At 42.0% G+C, this 22288-nt stretch overlaps 1 protein-coding gene across 2 annotated transcripts in view; it reads right to left on the reverse strand.

The window, feature by feature from the left end:
• The window catches only part of dgkza (diacylglycerol kinase, zeta a), a 149979-nt gene that overhangs the window by 120146 nt on the left and 7545 nt on the right, over positions 1-22288 (reverse strand). Inside the window, exon 1 of one of the 2 annotated variants that reach the window (XM_033615707.2) lies at positions 1207-1621. The exons of the other annotated variant lie outside the window; for it this stretch is intronic. Within the exon in view, the coding sequence (XP_033471598.1) occupies positions 1207-1484 (278 nt within the window). The 5' untranslated portion in view covers positions 1485-1621. Of the gene's footprint in view, positions 1-1206; positions 1622-22288 lie in introns of those variants that run through there. 2 annotated transcript variants of the gene reach the window in all.

A 22288-nucleotide genomic window follows, 5' to 3' on the forward strand; every position in this document is an offset into this window, starting at 1 on the left:
TTCACGCTCACATTCACACCTACGGACAATTTAGAGTCACCAATTAACCTGCGTGTCTTTGGACTGTTTGAGGAAGCTGGAGTACCTGGAGGAAAACCACGCTGACACAGGGAGAACATGCAAACTCCGCCAGCAAAAGTTAATTCTATACTCCATATAATCGCCACAGTGCTGACAGAGCTAACAGTGCTCACCAGGAGAGAACTGGTGGGCTGGTGCTTTGCCTCTGTGACCAAATCAGCGATAACCACCATATGAGCGCAGTGCAAAGCCGAGGCAATGAGCTAGCCCGTGGGATACACGCATGCAGTAACGTGTTTGCGTGGCAGGACCATCACACAGAGGTACCGTGACTTCTTTCTGTGCTCAGGACGCCATTACTGCACCATATCTTTACATAGCAAATGGTGTTTTGCTGCTATGTCAATACTCTGAATGCCAAACACAGAAACTTTAATAAATGCGAGATAAGTGGGAAATATGAGATAGCTTGTCCCTGAGAGGACAACATCTTCTGCCCTCTCAGCAGGCACCGGACAAACCAAATGAGCCGTTAGGGCTGCACCATGATCCCTCGCTTCCTGACAACTGTTTATCGGAGCCAAGCTGGAGGCACGACTGACATCGTTGCTAACGTTGGCATGACAACTGCTGCCCCTGTTGCTGTGGGAATCGTGTCCCCTCTCCACATGATGACTAGTGACCCAGTGGCAAGGTTATATACACATACACACAAACACAGAAAAATATAAGCCTGATCTACCCCGAGTCGCAGGGACAGCCGCAAAAAGAACATTTCTGTATTCTTTCCCAAACGTTTGAGCTGAACCTTCAACTGTGCAGGAGGCACATGGCCGTGTTATCTAATGACTAGATCCAAGGTTGTGTGGCGGTCTGAGTTTGTTTCACTAGAAATGTGCAAGGCCTTATCGTGTGTGTGTGTGTGTGTGTGTGTGTGTGCATATTTAAGGCTTGGATTGTGTTACTGCAGTTGTGAGCTGCCTTAATGTGACTTGCAAGTCCTACACATCTGTTCACATCCTGTCTAATCATAGCAGGATTGTGAGTCTCAACCAATGGCTCCACCTGCTGGCCAATACAAGGTATTACACCAGTGCGTGGTAGACCACCATTCACCATTATTTATCCTCAATGTTTTTAATATTCAGGTCGTTGTTTTCACCCTTTTTACCCGCTGAGTCTTACCTCCTTGTGAAGAGCTTGAGTCCGGATAAAGACTTGGAGCAGCCGGTCAGCATTTCCTTCTCTTCTTCCACACAGATTTGGAATGCCGGGAGGGTGGAGGAGGAGGGCAGGGAGGAATTAGAGGAGGAGGATGCAGAGCTGAATTCTCCATCACCTTCTTTTACGTTCAGCAGCCCCTCTCTTTCTGTCTCTTCAATTTGTTGTTCAGAGGCACCACCACAGGCTTCAAGTCCAGCCTCGTGTCCCAGATCAGTGTCTGCTCCCAGGTCGGAATCCATGACGGACAATTCATTCAGGTCCTTACCCTAACCTCTGTAACATTTTGTCAGGGTGAGCTGTAATTCTGGGCAGTTTGCAATACTCTTTGAAAGAAAGACCATAAATGACTTCAGTCCTGAATATCCCCTGTATAGTCCAAGCAATCCTAACAGAAGACTCCGAACGTTCCTTTATATAAATGAATACCATGTGCAGGAGACGGTTCTTAAGGCTTTCTAAGAAAGGTGCACCAGTTGCTCAACCACGAGACAAAGACTGATTGTGTGTACTCAAAGAACTATAGCCAAAGGGCTGCACCAGGGTACATCAATAAAATCACTACAGTTCATTTAAAGAACTCCTCTTAAGTGGTCATATTAACAGAACTGCACTATGTTCCAAACACTCCAATACTCTGGTCTCTGGACCTGTAACATTTTGGCAGGATGAGCTGTAACTACTGTAATTCTGGGTAGTTCTTGCAAAGTTCGCAATATTCCTAGAAAGAAAAGGCCATATATTACTTTGGTCCTGAATCTCCCGTGTAGTCCAAGCAATCCCAAAGAAGGACTCCAAATGTTTCTTTAGGTATTCCAAATATTCCCAAAGGAGTTCAAATGAATTCCATGTAGAGAGGCAGTCCGACCGCAGATTGTTGAGGCTTTCTAGGAAACCACTAAGCTGCCAATTAAATCTTCCATACAAATGTGACAACCATGAATGGGACTCTGGTTAGACACAAGGCTCTCAGTGCCAAATTGCTTTACTGCCGTCATAAAGCTATCATAGTAGGAATATGACCTAGATCCATGAGACAAAGACTGATTGTGTCTACTCAAAGAACTACAACCAAGGGGCCATTACATTTAAAGGTCCCATATTCTGAAAAGCCAGATTTCCATGCCTTTTTTTATGATAAAGCAGGTGTAGGTGTGATATGAATACTGTAAAAAAGATTCAAAATCAATCCTCTGAGAAATCTGTATTTAGAACCTGTGCCTTTAAAACAAGCCGTCAGGAGTTCTGTTGAAGTTGTGATGTCACAACTTTACTGAATAAAGGTAGAAACGGCTGCTGCAGTGCCGTTACAGTCGTTCCCCAGTTTGCAATGACAGCGCAAAGACCCAAACAGATGAGGAACACCCGCAGACCAATCAGAGCAGACTGGTCTTTTTCTTAGGAGGAGGGGGGCTTAAAGAGACCGGCGCTAAAACAGAGCGTTTTAGACAGCGGGTGAATACAGGTATATTCAGGTAGATAGTTTGAAAGAATGAATGTGATTTTTGATCATTAAAGCATGAAAACATGTTCTAGTACAAACCCAGAATACAAATATGAAACTAAAAATTAGTAGAATATGGGACCTTTAAAGAACTCCTCCGAAGCTGTCATATGAACAGGACTCCCTATGCTCCAGAAACTTCAAAACACTGGACTCTACTTTAAAACTGCTAAACTGCTAAATTAAATGTACTCTGCTGCAGCTACAGCAACAACACAAACGTCAGTATACAATGGCATGATATACTTTCAGGAATTATGTTTAACGAGAGTATATTATGAAAGTACTACACTCAAACTGCCACTATTATATTACACTCTACAATGAATGATTACTACGTTTAAACCACTCTAGGACTTCAAACATGGCTACCCTGCAGAGGCTACAAAGTCAGTAATCCACATGCCAAAGGTCTTTTACAAGATACACAAGGTGTGTTTGTGTGTGTGTGTGTGTGTAGAGAGAGAGAGATTAGTGTTGAGTCCTGAGGGAGAGATAATCCTTCCCAGCATTCCTCTCCACATCTCCCACTCAGCAGTGTTGCTGTCAGCAGCAGTAGTATCAGTGCAGTGTCGTCCAGTGCTCCTTGGACTGTCTCTCAGTGTCCACCTTTTGTTTGTTCTTCAGCTTTTCACTCCTCTGTCTTCCTCCTCCTCCCTCTCCCTCCTCTTCTTCTTCTTCTTTTCCCCTCTTCACTAACTTTAGACTGTGTCCCCTCCTGCTCCTCCTTCCTCTCTTCTTCTTTAGTTCCTCGCTGAGTTTAATTACACTCCATGTGAGGCACACTCTGACACACACACACTCAGCTGAGTTGCACGCTGCTACACACACGCACTGTCGTAAACACACACTGATCCTCTACTACCCGCCCGGCTAAAACCAGGAAGTGGATAATGACTACAATCAGGGCCTCACTGTGAGCTGTCCTGTCACATGCCTGACTGAAACTCTGTCTGACTAACTGCTGCTCACCAGTTTTTGTTGCACTGTTTGCTTTATGTCCTTGATGGAGCCAAGACCTGACACCTGCCACACTCCTGTGTACATGAATTACATTAAAAAGGAATGGTATTCCCTTTTAATTATAACCACACCTTTTGCTAAGCAGCACTGCATGAGTCGTTGTTTGTCAGACAACCTGGTGATGACTTCAAAATGTGTTGATTTAGTCCAACAGAACTGTTTTCCTTGCGAACAGAAAGCAAACAACAAACACTACAGCTCAAACAGTCTGAAATAACCAGCCTCGACGTTTGCTTTCCTCAGAAATGTCTCCTATAAGGCAGCACAATGAGAAAGGCGTCTCTGATAGTGATGATCCCTCGGGTCTACAGAGCTTTCATTTACTGCTTTGGTTCGGCAGAAGACGGACAGAGTTAGAGAGCAGCTGGTGAACATAGTGGAGCGTTTAGCAACTAAAAAAAAAACATACTTCCCTCAGCCACTGGTGGAGACCAAAAACAGAGCAACAAGAGAGTTTATATTGACGTTAAAGTGGACAGAAACACCATTTCGTGCACTCGCCAGGTTCCGACAGTCACTATGTCAGATTAGGTCATTGTGGAGTGATAAAATGATGCCGTGACTTGGCCCACAGACATGACAGACTGCATGTTGTTCCACAACCAATCATTGCTGGTCGTCTTTTACCACGTGCATGATGTCATCGGATTATTCTTGTCCTATTTTTATTATTAATACTATTAATTCAGTCATTGTGGCTGTTTATGTGCCAACTGAAATGTTGTTGTAGTAACATAAAAGCGCCACCAGATGGCAGGAGCTACATTCAGTTGAATTCAGTTTTATTTATAAATCCCTCTGTCCTTGGACCATCACCGCAGATAAGGACAAACTCCCCCAAAAAAACCTTCATTGGGGGGGGAAATGGTAGAAACCTCAAGAACCTCAAACTGGTACATTAAGAGAGGAAGAGACAGAGAGAGTTCATCTCTCAGTACTTTCTGACTTCCCTACCCTGCCCATTCTTTCCTACTGAAGACCTATATCTATAAAAACACCTCACAAATATATGAGCTATAGTCCATACAGTGCATTTGTTAGGGACTATTTTCAGCAGCGGATGAATCCACATTTGGCTCTTACGTGAGTACAATGAAGCTCAGGAACACTGGTTTTGATACACACATAAAACTTCATATCTCCAGCCGTATCCTTTCACACATGATCCAATGAAGCAACATAAAATTCGATCTCATATGACAATCAAGCACCTACTCAGACATGTTTCAGATCTTAAAAGCACATATAAAGTATTAAAGAATTAATGCTGTAATTCAGTGTGAGCTGAAAACTCAGTTTAATTCAAATTTAATACATTTAAGGGAGAGGAAACAGTCACATTTGGGCCACTTAGAGCAAACGCACAGTCACCTTTTCTCCACATGAGGGTGCTGTCTAGCAAGCAGACAACCAGACAGTCCATCAGCAGCTCAGTTTCCTTCAAGATTCAGTGTCCAGCAACAGAAGAGGTGTAATCCACACAGAGGCAGTCATGTCTTTAATTCTCTCATTCACTGAGACGTTATCATCAGCACATCAGGTACAGAAACCAGGTTGTAAACATAGTTTCACTTCATATGCACCCCACCAGCTTTAACATGATGATTTAATATGAACATGAATCACGACAAAAACAGTCCAGAGCTGCCTTGGTAACAGGCAGACTGACACACTCTTACAGTCACAATAGCACTCACCAACTGACTGGCTGTTCACCAGTGAGGGAAGAAGAGTTCACATCTTTTACATAAGTGAGAGCAGCAACACGGCAATATAAAAAATACTTTACAAGTAAAAGTCCTGCATTTTAAATCCTACTAAAGTAAAAGCACAGAGGTATTATCCACCAAATGTACGAAAGGTATTAAAAGAAAGTTAATGATGGTGTGTTAATGAGTTAAACATGTTAATCCTGCAGCTGACGGAGCTCTTTTATTAAATTATCCTGACAGTATCATTTTCCATATCCTCAAAAATGCATGCGCACCTTTGTCTGTCTAACTCATTGAATGCAGTGTGCAGCACGTGCGACCAGGGGTCAGTATCCAGTCTCTACTGATGGAGCAAGCAGCTGAGTCAAAAGACAGTCAACCACAGGAAAATGTACAATTTGCATACAGTCTTTTTCCAAATAAACGCACTACGTCGGTACAACACCGCAAATTGACGTTGTTTTTCCTCCAACAACAAATACATGTGACTGGGTTTAGGCAACAATAGCACGTGGTGGGGTCGAGGCAATGATGGGTTTAGGAAATAAGAACAGGATTTGGCTTTACAGTCTCACAGGAAGCAAACACCGGCCTCCCGGGTGAAAGTCCACCACCCTTCCCACCCGCTGCTGCCTGACTGGCTGTGTATCACGCTGACATGAAAGGACGTTTTTTTTCGTTGGTGTCTGACACCGGAAGTCACTGACTAAACAGCAGTTTTCAACAAGCTCTGAGTGAGACCAGGTTGCCAAAACAGATACAGAAAGGTACCTAGCATGTCATATTTTTACGTTTGTTTGTTGTTGTTTTTTACAGACCTAGCATTGGTATTTGACGAGAACGTGTTATGGAAAATGTTTAAAACAGATGACTTACAAGTCAGTCCCACAAGTTTCTACCCTGTCTGTTGAGATGAGTTAGTCCGACTAAAACCGGACTTTTGAAAATACATGTAAACATGTTAGTCTGACTGAAATCGTACTAAATCAAATCTCTCAAAGTTGCACTAGCCCTTTTTAGATAGGAATTGTGCAAATTTGCAGGAAAGCCCAATCAGTCTTTTTTCAGCATTGGCAGTATAAAAACAAAATCGGGGAGTGCAGCAAAATGCCGCCTACCTACTTTTGTTTATACAGAATGCGCCTTTTTTGGGGCAATGGGGGGCGTGAGCAAGTAACAAAACGTGTAGCTCAGCGTGTGACGTAAACAGTGACGTGGGAGGGAAGCTGCAGCTGGTCAGTCCTTCAACAATTCTCTCGTAAGTCGGCCCGTTCTTCACCGTCCCCGTCATCTGACGGTTAATGGCCTCTTTATTTGCGAGGACAAGGAGGGCGCGCAATTCCTTGTCTCCCCAGTTGCTCATCTTCACAGTGTCTGTCAGGTTTGCGTTTCCCTCTTGCTACTAGCTGCTCGCTAATTCCTGCTATCAGCTGTTTCCTGTTTATCCACCGCCAGTGGGTCACACGTGCAGCGTCATCAACAGCTCCTCCCACAAGTCTTCAACAGCCCCTCCCGTTGCGGAAGGCCGCCTCCGTCTGTTTAAAGGGTTCCGCCAATATGACTACCCTACGAGACGGAAAATTGGGCACCTCGGATCAACTCGCCAATCTGGCTCTGTGTGTCTAAACACTCGCAGCTTGCCGGCAAACTTTCGCAGAAAATCTAGCAGTGTAAAAGGGGCTAAAAACACACTCAGATTGGCAAGTGATTGGGAGTCAAACTACTCCTACATGTATAAAGCCACTCAGACCCAAACTGGCCTAGGTGCACTGAACATGCTCCAGTTTTCACCCCAGGCTTTGACCAAGAAGGCGAATAGCAGATGCTGGTAACAACATGGTGAAATCTACATCCAGAGCTGTGCAATTTTGGACGGACAAGGAGACACAGTTCATGCTGTGTCCGCTGAAAGTTAAATATTTCAAAATACATGGACGGAGGCAAACACAGAATGGTGATTGTTTGGTCTGTGATGTAATAGGTCAACTGGAAAAAGGTCCAATACCAACAAGCTGAAAGAAGGCATATGGCCACATATCCTAGCACAGTCGGACAAACTTCGGTCAATAAATCAATTCCACTCCGGTGCTTGTACACTGGGACAAGGACAGTGGTCCAAGTAAACGGCCTAGTTGAGCTATAACTCCATAAACCACATTGTTAGTTTGAGGTACTGGGGCAGAGATGGTTTAATGTTAGAATTGGTTGATATCTGAGTTGTAAGGATGACACGCAGCCTGAGACAACACAGAGTCTGATCTGAACATTGGACAATTCATAAAGGGCAGTGATTGGTCACACTTACAGCTCGCTTTTTACTTTATTATGCAAGGACTGGGTGAAATTGCAAGGTCCCACCAAACATGTGGAGGATGTGTGAATTTTTATTTATGTCAGAATAACACATTTCTAAAGGAACTGGCTAAAAACGGACTCCTTTATCAGACCCCTCTTTCAGGATCTTCATGGAAACAACACCTTTGTTGTGGTTATGGTGTCATCATTACTTAACTCTCGCCTGCCCTGATTGTTATATAAAATATTGTTCCTTATATAGCGATAAAATATCTATATAGTGTGTGTAGGAGGGGGGGATGAAAGCGTGTGATTATGGTTTCTGTGCCTCTGACAGACAGAGCACATCATAGCATTTGTACGCACACACACACACACACACACACACCTGCTCCTCTTCTTTCTGTCATCACTGTTCCCTCTCATCCGTCGCCCACTCAGTATTTCCATGACAAATAAAATGCCACTCAACAGCATGACACACAATTCGGAGAGATCCTTTTAACTTCCCAACACCCACCGCTGACCCATTTTTCCCTCTGTTTCTCTATAACGAACTCTGATTATAAATTCAAACATTAATCCCAGACCTGACCCCAAAGCACACCATTTTCCTAATGAGTTGCAGAGAAGGGTCCGCAGCAGTAAGCCCTTCTCTCTCGCTTATAGTCTTGTTGGGACATTTGCATCTGATAACAGAGAAAATGTGTAACACGAACATCAAAGCTGCCATGTCTGTGGCTGTAGTGATTAGCTGCTGTGGAAATGAGACCTACAGATAAAATAGGGTGCAGGAGTAAGACTTGATGCTTGCAGATATCTTTGGAGACATAGAACGGTCAAAGAACCTTGACAGCTTGCCACGTTATTGTCCCCTGTATCTATCTGGTGTGTGCCATCAGCGCCTTTATCTGTCAGCAAGTCAAAGACTTTAAATCTTTGGAGGCCCATGTCCAATTTACAAACAAGTGTGTACAGAACCTTTAGACCTACACTCTTTGAAGTGTCGGCTGTATCTATCTCGAGCCCTAAGCGATCCAAAAGGGTACTTCCTGGTTGGTTCTACCCAGAACCATTTGCTTTTGAAGAACTCTTTGTTAAACGTGCAATATGTAATTTTCTGCCGCTAGGGGTCTCAAACCAAAACAATAACAGAAGACGGAGTTGGATGACGTCACAAAGTAGCGTGGGATCATAGGAGTTGTAGTCATATAACAGATACAGATCTTACTTAGCTTTACAGTTAGCGATGGCTTCTCCCTCTCTGCTGCTCTCTCTTGCTCAGTGCGTCTTATGTTTAGCTATTCCTCTGCCTCTTTTATAAATGCAGTTCATTTACCGGCATCAGCTCAGCATTATAGAAGCCTATCGTTAGATGTTGTGGTTAGCCAGCCTCCGCTCCACACCGCTCCGCAGCAGAGGCCACTGACCGGAGCGCTGGTGCCCCGGCGGGCAGCAGTGCTTGCAATACACTGGTGGAAATGATTAATATTCTGATAACATCAGCCAGATGTTAGCTTACCTGTCTAGTAGAACACACGTGAGGTCGGCGTCAAATTGTAGTCCTAGATTTTCACGAAGCTCTCTCCATCTCGGAAAGGCCACACCAATATTTATCCTTGATTTAGCTCTGTTCTTATCCCAAATTCCTCTGGGATCGCTTGGTTGACCCGTACGTTTCCGTTTTACCGGCTTGTTTACCGGGACAGCTTCGGTGTCAGAAGGTGCAGTAACCGTCAATGTATAATCATGATCCATGACGAGTTAGCTTAGCTTAGCAACAGTAACGTTCATTCTCTGACGTCTCATCCGGTCTGCTTCTTCTTCTTCTCCTTCATTTAATGGCTATGGTAACTGGAGTTACGTCGCCATTGACATGCAACCTAATGACACAGTCCGTAACTTTTATTAATATTTCATATTTATCTGGGTTTGTAAAAATTGTTGGAAACATTTCTGATGATCAAAGTACACAACTAAACAAAATATATAACATTGGTTTAGTCGTTTTTAGACATTTTTATGTGGAAAAACTACATATTATACCTTTAAAGAAAAGGTTCTTCAAGAATTCTTTGTATGTGTTGCTATGAGTAAGGTCATCAATTACTATTTTTAGAGACCCCCTAGGATAGGTTCTAGATGAAACCTTTGGAGTATTAAAGGCTTTTCAGCAGATAGTTCCTGGTAGCACTATTAAGCCCAGTTCAGACCAAAGATTCACGACGAGATGAGCTGAAACAGGCAACTACTTGAAATGTACTGTTCTGCAATGTTCTAAAAACCTGCCGATTCACACCAATGCAACTAGATGAGATGGTGTATCATCACTATGCAACAACTCTCTGTACTTCTGTTCTGATTTGCAGCTTTTCAGGTTTATTTTGTGGCTGTCCGGCGCACTGTGAGGACTGAAACAGAGGGCCCAGCAGGGATGGAGCACCTGCCGCGGTAAGTGAACACACCGTCTGCGGTCATTGCGACTTGACCAGCAGACTTCACTACAAGCTGATTGGCTGTTGAAACAGGTCACGTGCTTTACATTCTAAAACCAGTTACCGGCGATTTGACCAGCTAAGTTGCAGGTGACACCATCAGCTGGCTTGAGTCTAGTCCAGACCAGCCAGTTCACACCACTGCAACTTTTCTCAGCAACATTCTAAAACGGTTTTGTCTCATTGCGAATCTTTGGTCTGAACTGGGCTTTAGAAAGTGGAAAGGTTGTACACTGTATTGAACCCCCAGAGAGGGATCTGGGTGGCGTATGTGAACACAACATGAGGATGTTTCACAGATGGTTTGATGTATAACTCTTTATGTTGGGTTCTAGGTAGAGCCCTCTGAAAGGAGTCCAAGTGGGACCTGTATGATACGTTCTACTACAAGCTTAAGGAGGACCCATGGGTGCTGGCTGTGATCGAAACTGGAGATGTTAGGGGGTGTAGGAGGATTGCATCGGTCCAACAGGGACAGATTTAAATTCACCACGCAACATACCTGCTACAGTATGTTCAACATACCATAGCAGAGCAGGATTGTTGTAAAATGAATGAGTTTGAGTTTCAACACACTAACGACTACAAAGACCATGATGTGATAGTGGTAGTTGCGGCGAGAGACAGACTTAGATTTAAGTGTCAGATTAACGCAGCCATTTGCCATTTCACTACACTCCGAGCAGTCCTTGCTTACGCCTGCATCGGCTCGTCATGTTAATTTGATTTTGACAGAAGGATCTGGCAGACTGAGTGTTCACAGTGATGTGCATGTAAAAGAGAAAGAGAGAGGCTGATGAATAACCAGTACAGATCAGCACCTCCTGTCTGCTGACTGTGTCAGCTCCATCTGTGGAAGGGCTCATGTTGCCACATTGGTGCCAACCAAACTCGTGAGTCAGGATGAATTTTTACAACATGGTTACACAGCAGATAGTGATGAAATAATGATCTAGTACTTGGCTTTATGTATAACAGAGCTAAAGAGAACACGATGTGAAGCAACCCTGTCAATCAGTTATTATGGAGCTAAAGCTGCAACCTGAATGAAGCCAATGCAGTAGATCCTCTTACGAGTCGAATATTCAGTTGTGCTGGTTAGTACATTTTGTTTTAGTGGTTTAATAAGCCTATTTTTCACTAGCAAAAATTAGCATTAGCATTATCACAGTTAACCATCACTGTAAATGCAAAGTGCTAACCAAACTAGAAGCGATACGCCGATACGACATTACCACGATTCTTAAGTCACGATACGATATTATTGCAGTTTTAAATGTGTTGCAATAAGCTGAGTATTGCAATAAAATAAATTGCAATATATTATCTTTTTCAGCTGTAAATTACGTCTCAGCTAAAGCTAAAATGCCAAACTCAAGGCTTTAAAACAGGAGTTAACGTGACGTCACGGTGGATGCGTCTATTTAAGACATTTTGTTGCTCGATGAAACATAAACCATTATGTCGTATCGTATCATTAATTGTGGCATTACTATTTATTTATCTATATATTTAAATACACAAACAGCTGAGAAGCGAGATACACACTGTAAAATATTTGACTGTACATTTACAGTAAATTACTGGCTACTAGCTGCATCACTTTCACAAGAAGTTGCTGTGTCATTTTTACAGTAATTTACTGTGAAATGACAGCTGTGTATTGTGACATCACAGCAGTTAATGCCTGTAAATTACTGTGATTTAGCAGTACACTCCTGTAAAATGACTATATTCAACTGTAACCTCACAGTTTATGCACAGCTGTGTAATTTAACAATATGCTACCGTGGAATTACTGTACTTTGTGTAAAATTACTATATTTACTAGCATGAATTTCACAATTTAATTCAGAATATGGTTGAATGTCAAAGTAAAAGCCTGTGAGGTGATAATAATGTAATTCATTGTGAAGTATTACAGTTACATATTGTAACTTCCTGGAAATTATTTGCAGAGAAACACATAATGGTTTATTAATAACGCTCCACTGTGGAGAGACAGCAGTGATCAGTGACATTGATTAACCTACTTACTGCATCCGACCCTGCACTGACACATAATGCTAACTGGTTGTTGTTTTCAGTTGATAACCAACAATAGAAGCAGTACTGTGGCAGGGAAGAAGTACAAGGCTTTAACTGCATGTGACCAGCTGCTGATGGATAATGTGATGCATTCACTGTGAAGAGACATTCAAAGCTTTTTCTTTAAGATCATCTGAAATGTAGCGGCAAATGTCAGTTGAGCCTCAAAACATAAACAGAGGCCTGACTGAGTGACATTTACCTGGTTGTATTGTTCATTGTTTCACAGAGCGTGTACAGCAAACAGACTGTGACTGTGCTCAGCGTATTATTTACTGAAGAAACATCTTGTGTGCAAAGATGAGATTTGAGTCAAGCGAGGGCACCAGAGGAAAGCTCATTATCAAAATTAAAAGGATTCATCCTCCGGTGCCCGGTGCATTTATGGCACTCTGCCAATTATATTTTAGTACATGTGTACAAGTGAAAACGCTGGCCTCAGGTGGTCATCATGTCTTTGAACTAATTTAATTAGGCTCGTACAGATATCAGAAATTGGAATCAGGGTGACAGGTTGTAGAAAGCGATGATATCTCATTTAGACCTAACTTTTGCCACAGCTAGAAATCATTTCTACATATTTACAAACAGGTTTAAAGGTTGATTTACGAGCACAAACACACTGATCATCATTTAAAAAGTTCAAAATCTCAAACTTTGAGACCATAAATAACTCATCTGAGACAATTGTTGTATCTATCTAGTTCTACAGGATGCATTGCATGCAGAGAGATATGATCTTCTACAGTGATAAGAGGAAAGTGGGTTTTCACAACAGTGGTGACCTTCATCATAGTAGTCGGCCCGAGTGAGCGACCTCATCTTCATTCACAAGGAGAGACAAACAACATGCACGCTGAACACGACAGAGTCCTGCGAGGAGAAGGAGTCGAGGCAGCTTTGGACTGGTGGGCCCCGCGCTCCCATCTGTCCTTTTGCTTTTTATCTCCGCCATCTGTGTTTGCTTCCATCTGGTGTACTGTTGTTGCTACATTATGCAACTTTTTGGCTCAAGGCGACAGGGGCATTGTGTTTTCCCTCCCACTCCCTCAGCTGGTCAAGTTAATATTCATTTAACATTTGTCAATCATGATCGTCAATATGATCATCAGTAGTCTTGCCTGAAATGACCACACACTGAGGGTGGAACTAGAGGAAAGACCATGGAGTTATTTAAGTAACACATATTATTCTCTGCCAATTCATCAACACCAACGCTTGGTGACACTGTGACACTCTAGGTACCCCTCTGCGAAGTCATCGTAAACCAACACTTGGGCAGTGACTTTTGGTGTTAGAAAAAAGTTGGCATGATACAGGACATCAACCACAGTTAAGGCAATGAAAGTCCAAGTAGTGCAGGCAAGAAGGGTGTTAGATGAGTCCAACAACCATGGACTTTCACCCAGGAGGCCAGTGTTTGCTTCCTGTATGATTGCAAAGCCAAATTCTGTTCCTTTTTCTGAACCCAACCACGCATTGAAATCGACACAGAGTCCCAGAACTTCACCGCACCCAGGGAACTTTGCACGTTATGTCTGTGTGGGAAGTCCATGACCAAACATCGATATGTGACGAAGTCGGACTGCGAATGTGTTGCTTCAATGTCAGTTTTGCGTGTTGAAGGACGGCGTGTCAACTTACACTCATTACATGTGTTGTGTTTTTTCAAAATAAACTATCATTCTCACGGAAAATGTACAATTTCTGCTTATAAAATGCTTGCAGCTCCTTTCAAAATAAACTTTGAACGTTCGTAAAATGTTTGTAGGTTTACTTCCTTTGGTTGGGGCAGTGAAAGCATGTGGTTAGGTTTGAAAAACACATCATGGTTTGGCTTAAAATAACTACGTTTGTTACTAATGCAACGAGGAAGACTGACTTTTGGTTTCACAAAGGAAACTAGCAGTGGTCCCCCGGGTGAAACCCATCCACCTCCCCTTATGTCCGTACTATGTGGACTTTCTTGCTCCTTATACTACGGCAGTTGCTCCAAATGTCAAAAAAATGCCTCTTAGTGCCTGTATCTGACACCAAAAACCACTGACCAAGCGTCAGCCAAGGCCAGGATTAAATATGATGTATAATGAGTAGCATATATGCCTAATGTGTGTGTGTTCAAGAGAAAAAAAGAGACAGAGAGTGATGGTGGATGAGCCCTGAGCAGATAAGGTGTGAGAAGGGAGAAAATTAAAGCTGTAAAGTGGCAGTATATGACAGTAAAGCTTTCAGTTTCTCTCTGAATAAACACTGCAGCTCCTCACGACCCAGGTTTGAGTGGTCAGAAGACTAAAAAAGGGCAATACAAATGCAAGTCTATTTATGCTTCTACAGTATATAGTGAATATTATGGCTAAGGAAGATGGCAGAGGAAGATAAGCATCTTCTTTAAAAAACTGTATCATGAATCGCAATCGAAATATTGTGTCAAAAAAGAAGACTTTTCCGATACTGTTTAGCCCTACTTGTCTGTTTATCATGAGTGTGCTGAGCAAGTTTCTTGGCAGTCAGCGTGTTACCACACCCTCAGATTGAAATCAGCACTGCAATAAAGAAGATAACGCCCTGCTGTGGTGGATCCATGTTGTTCCAAGCAGCAGTGAGACAATGAAAAAAAGAACAGGAAGTCCAGTTTTACTGACAGATCTGCGAAGAGCTTTACTGCACAGAAGTTAACAAGTCATAGGCTGTTCTCATGAACTGATCGTACATATACCTACGAAAAGTTATGCACCACAATTCATATAGAACCCACGTAATCACAAGCAAGTAATTTACATATAACCCAGGTAATCATGAGCAAGTAACTCCTAAATAATCAACGTAATCACGAGCAACTAACTTGTACATAACCCACGTAATCACAAGCAAGTAATCTGTACATAACCCACGTAATCACGGGCAACTAACTCATATATAACCCACGTAATCATGAGTAAGTAACTCCTAAATAATCAACGTAATCACGAGCAACTATCTCGTACATAACCTACATAATCACGAGCAAGTAACTCATATATAACCCACGTAATCATGAGCAAGTAACTCGTACATAACCCACATAATCACGAGCAAGTAACTCGTATATAACCCACGTAATCATGAGTAAGTAACTCCTAAATAATCAACGTAATCACGAGCAACTAACTCGTATAAAACCCACGTAATCACAAGCAAGTAATTTGTATATAACCCACATAATCATGAGCAAGTAACTCGTATATAACCCACGTAATCATGAGCAAGTAACTCGTACATAACCCACATAATCATGAGCAAGTAACTCCTAAATAATCAACGTAATCACGAGCAACTAACTCGTACATAACCTACGTAATCACGAGCAAGTAAGTTGTACATAACCCACGTAATCATGAGCAAGTAACTTCTAAATAATCAACGTAATCACGAGCAACTAACTCGTACATAACCCACGTAATCACGAGCAAGTAACTTGTATATAACCCACGTAATCACGAGCAAGTAACTTGTACATAACCCACGTAATCATGAGCAAGTAACTTCTAAATAATCAACGTAATCACGAGCAACTAACTCGTACATAACCCACGTAATCACGAGCAAGTAACTCGTATATAACCCACATAATCATGAGCAAGTAACTCGTACATAACCCACGTAATCACGAGCAAGTAACTCGTATAAAACCCACGTAATCATGAGCAAGTAACTCGTATATAACGCATGTAATCATGAGCAAGTAACTCGTATATAACCCACATAATCATGAGCAAGTAACTCCTAAATAATCAACGTAATCACGAGCTACTAACTCGTACATAACCTACGTAATCACGAGCAAGTAACTCGTATATAACCCACGTAATCATGAGCAAGTAACTCGTACATAACCCACATAATCATGAGCAAGTAACTCGTACATAACCCACATAATCATGAGCAAGTAACTCATATATAACCCACGTAATCATGAGCAAGTAACTTCTAAATAATCAACGTAATCACGAGCAACTAACTCGTACATAACCCACGTAATCACGAGCAAGTAACCCGTATATAACCCACGTAATCATGAGCAAGTAACTCATACATAACCCACGTAATCACGAGCAAGTAACTCGTATAAAACCCACGTAATCATGAGCAAGTAACTCGTATATAACGCACGTAATCATGAGCAAGTAACTCGTATATAACCCAAGTAATCATGAGCAAGTAACTCGTACATAACCCACATAATCATGAGCAAGTAACTCCTAAATAATCAACGTAATCACGAGCAACTAACTCGTACATAACCCACGTAATCACGAGCAAGTAACTCGTACATAACCCACATAATCATGAGCAAGTAACTCATATATAACCCACGTAATCACGAGCAAGTAACTCGTATAAAACCCACGTAATCATGAGCAAGTAACTCGTATATAACGCACGTAATCATGAGCAAGTAACTCGTATATAACCCAAGTAATCATGAGCAAGTAACTCGTACATAACCCACATAATCATGAGCAAGTAACTCCTAAATAATCAACGTAATCACGAGCAACTAACTCGTAGATAACCTACATAATCATGAGCAAGTAACTCCTAAATAATCAACGTAATCACGAGCAACTAACTCGTACATAACCCACGTAATCATGAGCAAGTAACTCGTACATAACCCACATAATCATGAGCAAGTAACTCATATATAACCCACGTAATCATGAGCAAGTTACTCGTATATAACGCACGTAATCATGAGCGAGTAATTTGTATATAACACACATAATTGCACATAATAACACCAAGTAATTCATATATATCCCACATGGTACTGAGCCTGTAATTGATGTATACCCTATGCAAGGTGGAAGGCTGTAATCACTTGACCTATGCGTTGACAGAAGTAAAGACGGAAGTACTATAAAGACTGAGAGTCCATGTAAGGAGGCACGTTGGGGTGGTAGACAGGTCAAAAAACACAGGACTATCCCCCAGGAGACCAGTGTTTGGGACCGTAACCAAAAGTTTTTTTGAGGTATGTCATCACCATGTTTCCTTTCCTAAACTTACTTTACTTGCATAAGCCTAACCTTCATAACTTAATGGTACGTAACGTCATTTGGCCATGGCAACCCTATGTGTTTTTCTTTGATACCCTGCGGGAGCCCTCTGCATACACCGTGCTCACACAAAGGTCTCCTGAAATGAATGACTTTGGCTTTCCATGCAGTGCTGTTGTCTGCATAAACACAGCCTCAGGTTATTAGCTTGTGTACAAAGATGACATTTCAGGCATGATAATAATAATAAAGGTGTGAGAGAAAAGCTCAGGCAGCGGCCAAAATGAAAGGCGCTTACCTGATTACACTCTGACGATTAGATTTTATTTATTGTTTAGAGGTGAACATTTTGTTCGGAAGGTAGCACAAGACACAACTGGTATGGACACAACCCTGTGTCACTTACAAGCAAGAAACACACTCCGAGCACTGTGTCGAGGCTGAGTGCATGAGTAAGCATCATAAATCTGACACAAGCCTTTTGTTATAATGTTGGTCTACTTCCATTATACATCCTTCAAACAGCAGACACATCTAATTATACAGAATAAACACAATTGTATTCCAATTAGTGTTGTTACTGCCAGGAAGACGGCGCTTGATGTCTGATTCTTATCAGCATCTGTCAGCTGCAACAACACAACATGTATGAAGTCTCTCCCTTTCAGCTAATTAACTGCCTTTACAGCCGTCTGGAGGCAACACGTCTGTGTTCCATCTGCACGCTCTATTGTCACTGATAACCATTGCTCATGTGTGATTACAAATACCAGACAGACCTTGATACATTTTGTGCAAACAGCACCTGTACTCTTGTCATGTAAAGCTGGTCCAGGAGTGATCATGATGGATTACTGAACGGGCCCACCAGGAACAGACCCAGGGGCCCAAAGTGTCAGGGCCCCCTGGCCTTCACCTACAAAATGTAACTCAAAATAACATGTACAGACCAGGAAGAGACACAAAAAGACAACAGAGAGATGTGAAGGAACTGCAAAGAGACACAAAATAACTGCAAAAGGGACAAAACTAAAGGAAAGAGATACAATTAACTACAAAGAAAGACAAAATGACAAATAAAAGAACTAGATGACTTAAAAAAGACACAAAATGACCACAAAAAGGGACAACACAAACAGAAAGAGACATAAAAAGGCTACAAAGAAACACAAAATTACCTCAAAGAAACACAAAATGACAACGAAGCCACAAAAAAACACAATGAAATTACCCCAAAAGCATAAAATTACCTCAGTGAGACACAAAATGACAACAGAGACACAAATGATATGCAAAGAGGGGACACAAATTGACTAAAAACTGACACAAAATGTCCAAAAAAGACATAAAATTACCCTCCAAAATACCTCTAAGAGACACCACTACTACTACTACCACAAACCCCCAGAAGACTAGCGGTCGCCAAGGCATCAGCTAATGGGGATTCATTTAATAAACAATACACAAAAAGGGGCAAAACAACCAAAAAGGGGAACAAATTACCTCAAAGAGACGCAAAACAACTAAAAAGGCAAAAAAAAAAGTAAAAAAAAATGTAAAATTACCTCAAAGAGACACAGAAGATTTGCGAGAAGGGGCATCCCAACCAAAAAGATACACAAATGAATACAAAGAGACACAAAATGTCCAAAAAAGACAAAAAAATATCTTAAGAAAACCATTAAATTACTTTAAAGAGACACAAAATAACAACAAAAAGGGGAAAACCAACCAAAAAGAGAAACAAAATGTCCAAAAAAGACAAAATTACCTCAAGAAAACACTAAATTACTTTAAAGAGACACAAAATGACTAGAAAAAGACACAAATGACCAAGAAAACCCACAAATTTTCCTTAAAAAAAAACATTAAATTTCCCCTATGAGACACAAAATGACTACACAGAAACACAAAACAGCAAAAAGATACAGAATTACCTAAAAGAAAAAGAGACACAAAACAACTACAAAAAGGGGCAAACCAACTAAAAAAGGGAAACAAAGTGACCTCTAAGAGACACAAACACCCAAAAAAAGACACAAAAAACAAAATTAGCTCAAAGAGAGACAAAATGACTGTGAAGTCTTTGTGTGTCTCTAGTCCTGTGTAGGAGAGGTTGTGGGGCCCATTGTCTCATATTACTCACTTGGGAGTGATAGAGAAGGTGGCATCGAAAGCCATGATCAGACTATATGATGATTCTGTGGTTTAAAATGGTCACTGTGAAAGATTAGACAATCAGAGTCACTAATGCTTGCCATCACTTGTACCCAGGGGGCAAAACCCTTCCTTCTTGTTTGTTGAGACCCAGAAATGATATCTAGGACCTTCAAGGATCACAACCTAGTTAACTGGAAATCTAGAAATCTACAGGGTGGGTCCGAACAAAGCAACTCCTACTGGATAAAGATTAAATAAAATGATCCCAGGACATACAACAGACTGGGAATTGAGCCTCTCCCATGGCTATTTGACCAACAACCAGGTCTGAAAGCTGCTGTCGGCTATATGAAGCTTAGCAGAGGGTCAGTCAGGGAGACTCTTTATACTCGTTCATTCACAAATCTCTCTGCCTCACTCTCCGGCTTCTACTCTATCAACTGACTGGGCGTCACTCTGAGTTAATCCAACCAGATGTTGCTACACTCTCCCGAAAACAATCATCTTGTTACTGTCAGATTTTAAAGTCGTTCTCTCTGCTGCTGTCATTTCAGGTCAAACAGACGCGACTCTCCGCCCCATTCGCCTCCAGTCTTTCGACCATCCCTGCCCCCTGAACAAACATGTCATGTCAGGGTCTAATCACCAAAGAACTTTCCACTATTTCCATCTTTATTGTGCACTGTGCAATCAATCATTGTTGACTCTAAGTGAAGTCACTTCTGATTGAGATAGACTTGTTGGTTTACATCATCATTCACGTGTTAGTCATAAACACCCCTTTGCACAGGCCCTTCTGGCACTCACTAAGTGGTCTCGGTCTGTTGCAGATTCCTCTAACAAGACGAAAAGCCAGCAAAGGATACATGCGGCAGACAATGTTCCTGAGCCACGTGCCTGCCAAGAAGAATTGTGAGGACAAAAGCACTGACGACACAAAGTGCATCAAGGACAGTCTGTTAAAGGCCCGCATTTATTGCAGCTCACAACAAAATCCAAGTTTATACAAAACATGTGTACTCGTCAAGATAAAGTCCCCCAGAGAATGAACCTCTGTCAGAAAAATGTTTGGAAGACAAAATCCAATGTCTAAGGTCTCCGAAAAAAAAAATAGAATTGCAACCTCATGGTTGTATGCCTCTGCAAACCGGTCAAGTTACAGTTTACATCCATGTCTGTCCAGACTCATATGTAGCCATGACAGTTGACAATGCTTCAAATATGGATGTTGCTGCAAAGAAGCTAAAAACTCTAAAATATGGATGCTTCACACACACCTTCAACCCGGCAGCACAGAAGACCTATACAATCAGCACAGTTTCAGTCTCTGTTTGTGAGGTATGTCATTGAATAACGGCTAGAAAAGTATTTTATGCGGAACATTATGATGTCACATCGAAGCTGACCTTTGACCTTTTGGATATTAAATGCCATCATTTCATCCTGTTAGACATTTGTGTGAAATTTTTTCATAATCAGCATATGAATTCTTGAGTTATGGCCAAACACAAATTTTGTGAGGTCACAGTGACCTTGACCTTTGACTACCAAATATTAATTAGTTCAAACTTGAGTAGAAGTGGATACTCCCTCAAGGGGTTCTAAAGATATTGCGTTGATAAGAACGAGACTGAAGCAAGGTCACAGAGACCTTGACCTTTGACTACCAAAGTCTAATAAGTTCATTGCTGAGTCCAAGTGGACGCTTGTGCCAATTTTTTTTTTTTTTAAAGATTATTTTTTGGGCTTTTTGCCTTTAATGGACAGGACAGATTGAAATGGGGTGAGAGAGAGAGTGGGGGCTGACATGCAGCAAAGGGTTGCAAGCCGGAGTCGAACCTGCAACCACTGCAGCGAGGCATCGCCTCTGTACATGGGGCGCCGGCACTAACCACTACGCTACCGACGCCCCATGCTTGTGCCAAATTTGCTTAAATTCCCTCGAGGCATCCTTGAGATATCAGGTTCACAAGGTCACAGAGACCTTGACCTTTGACTACCAAACACTAATCAATTCATCCTTGAGTCCAAGTGGTCGTTTGCACCAAATTTGAGGAAGTTCCCTCAAGGCCTTGGTGTGATATCATGGTCACAAGAATGATACAGATGAGGTCACAGTTACCTTTGACCTTTAACCACCAAAGTCTGATCTGTTCATCCTTGAGTACAAGAGGACGTTTGTGCCAAATCTGAAGAAACTCTTGAGATATTGCGTTCAAGAGAATGGGACAGATGGGCGGACAGACAACCTGAGAGCATGATGATGCCTACACAGGAGGAAGCAAAGAAGTTGTGCAGAGACGACTTTGCTGAGACTGATTTGGCAAGGTCATGACATGGTTGCCAATCATATAGCGCATACCTTCTTGAGAGTCGAGGCTGTACTTGTATGAAAATTGATCAACTGAATTCTGAGGGAGCTTGGCGTCAAGACTGCCGATCAGAACACTTTAGGTTTAGGTTTCATATGTGCATCAAGTGTACCCCTCGACGATGCCCTAGAAAAGCTGAGGCGAATAGAAGCAGATGAGACTATGAATGAGAAATTCCCCACACTGCTGCAAAGATTCTTTCAACAGATTGTGCGAAGTGCAAGAGGCCAACTTGTGAGAAGCATTCAACTGACGTATCCCTCACATCTGCTAACAACATGGTTCCCGACTCACTCTTAGACTTCACAGTCACGCTGCTTGACGACAAGAAACCACAGTGAACGTGAAAGAGTCTCTG

This window comes from Epinephelus lanceolatus, chromosome 24, assembly GCF_041903045.1.
Source record: "Epinephelus lanceolatus isolate andai-2023 chromosome 24, ASM4190304v1, whole genome shotgun sequence".
Lineage (NCBI taxonomy): Eukaryota > Metazoa > Chordata > Actinopteri > Perciformes > Serranidae > Epinephelus > Epinephelus lanceolatus.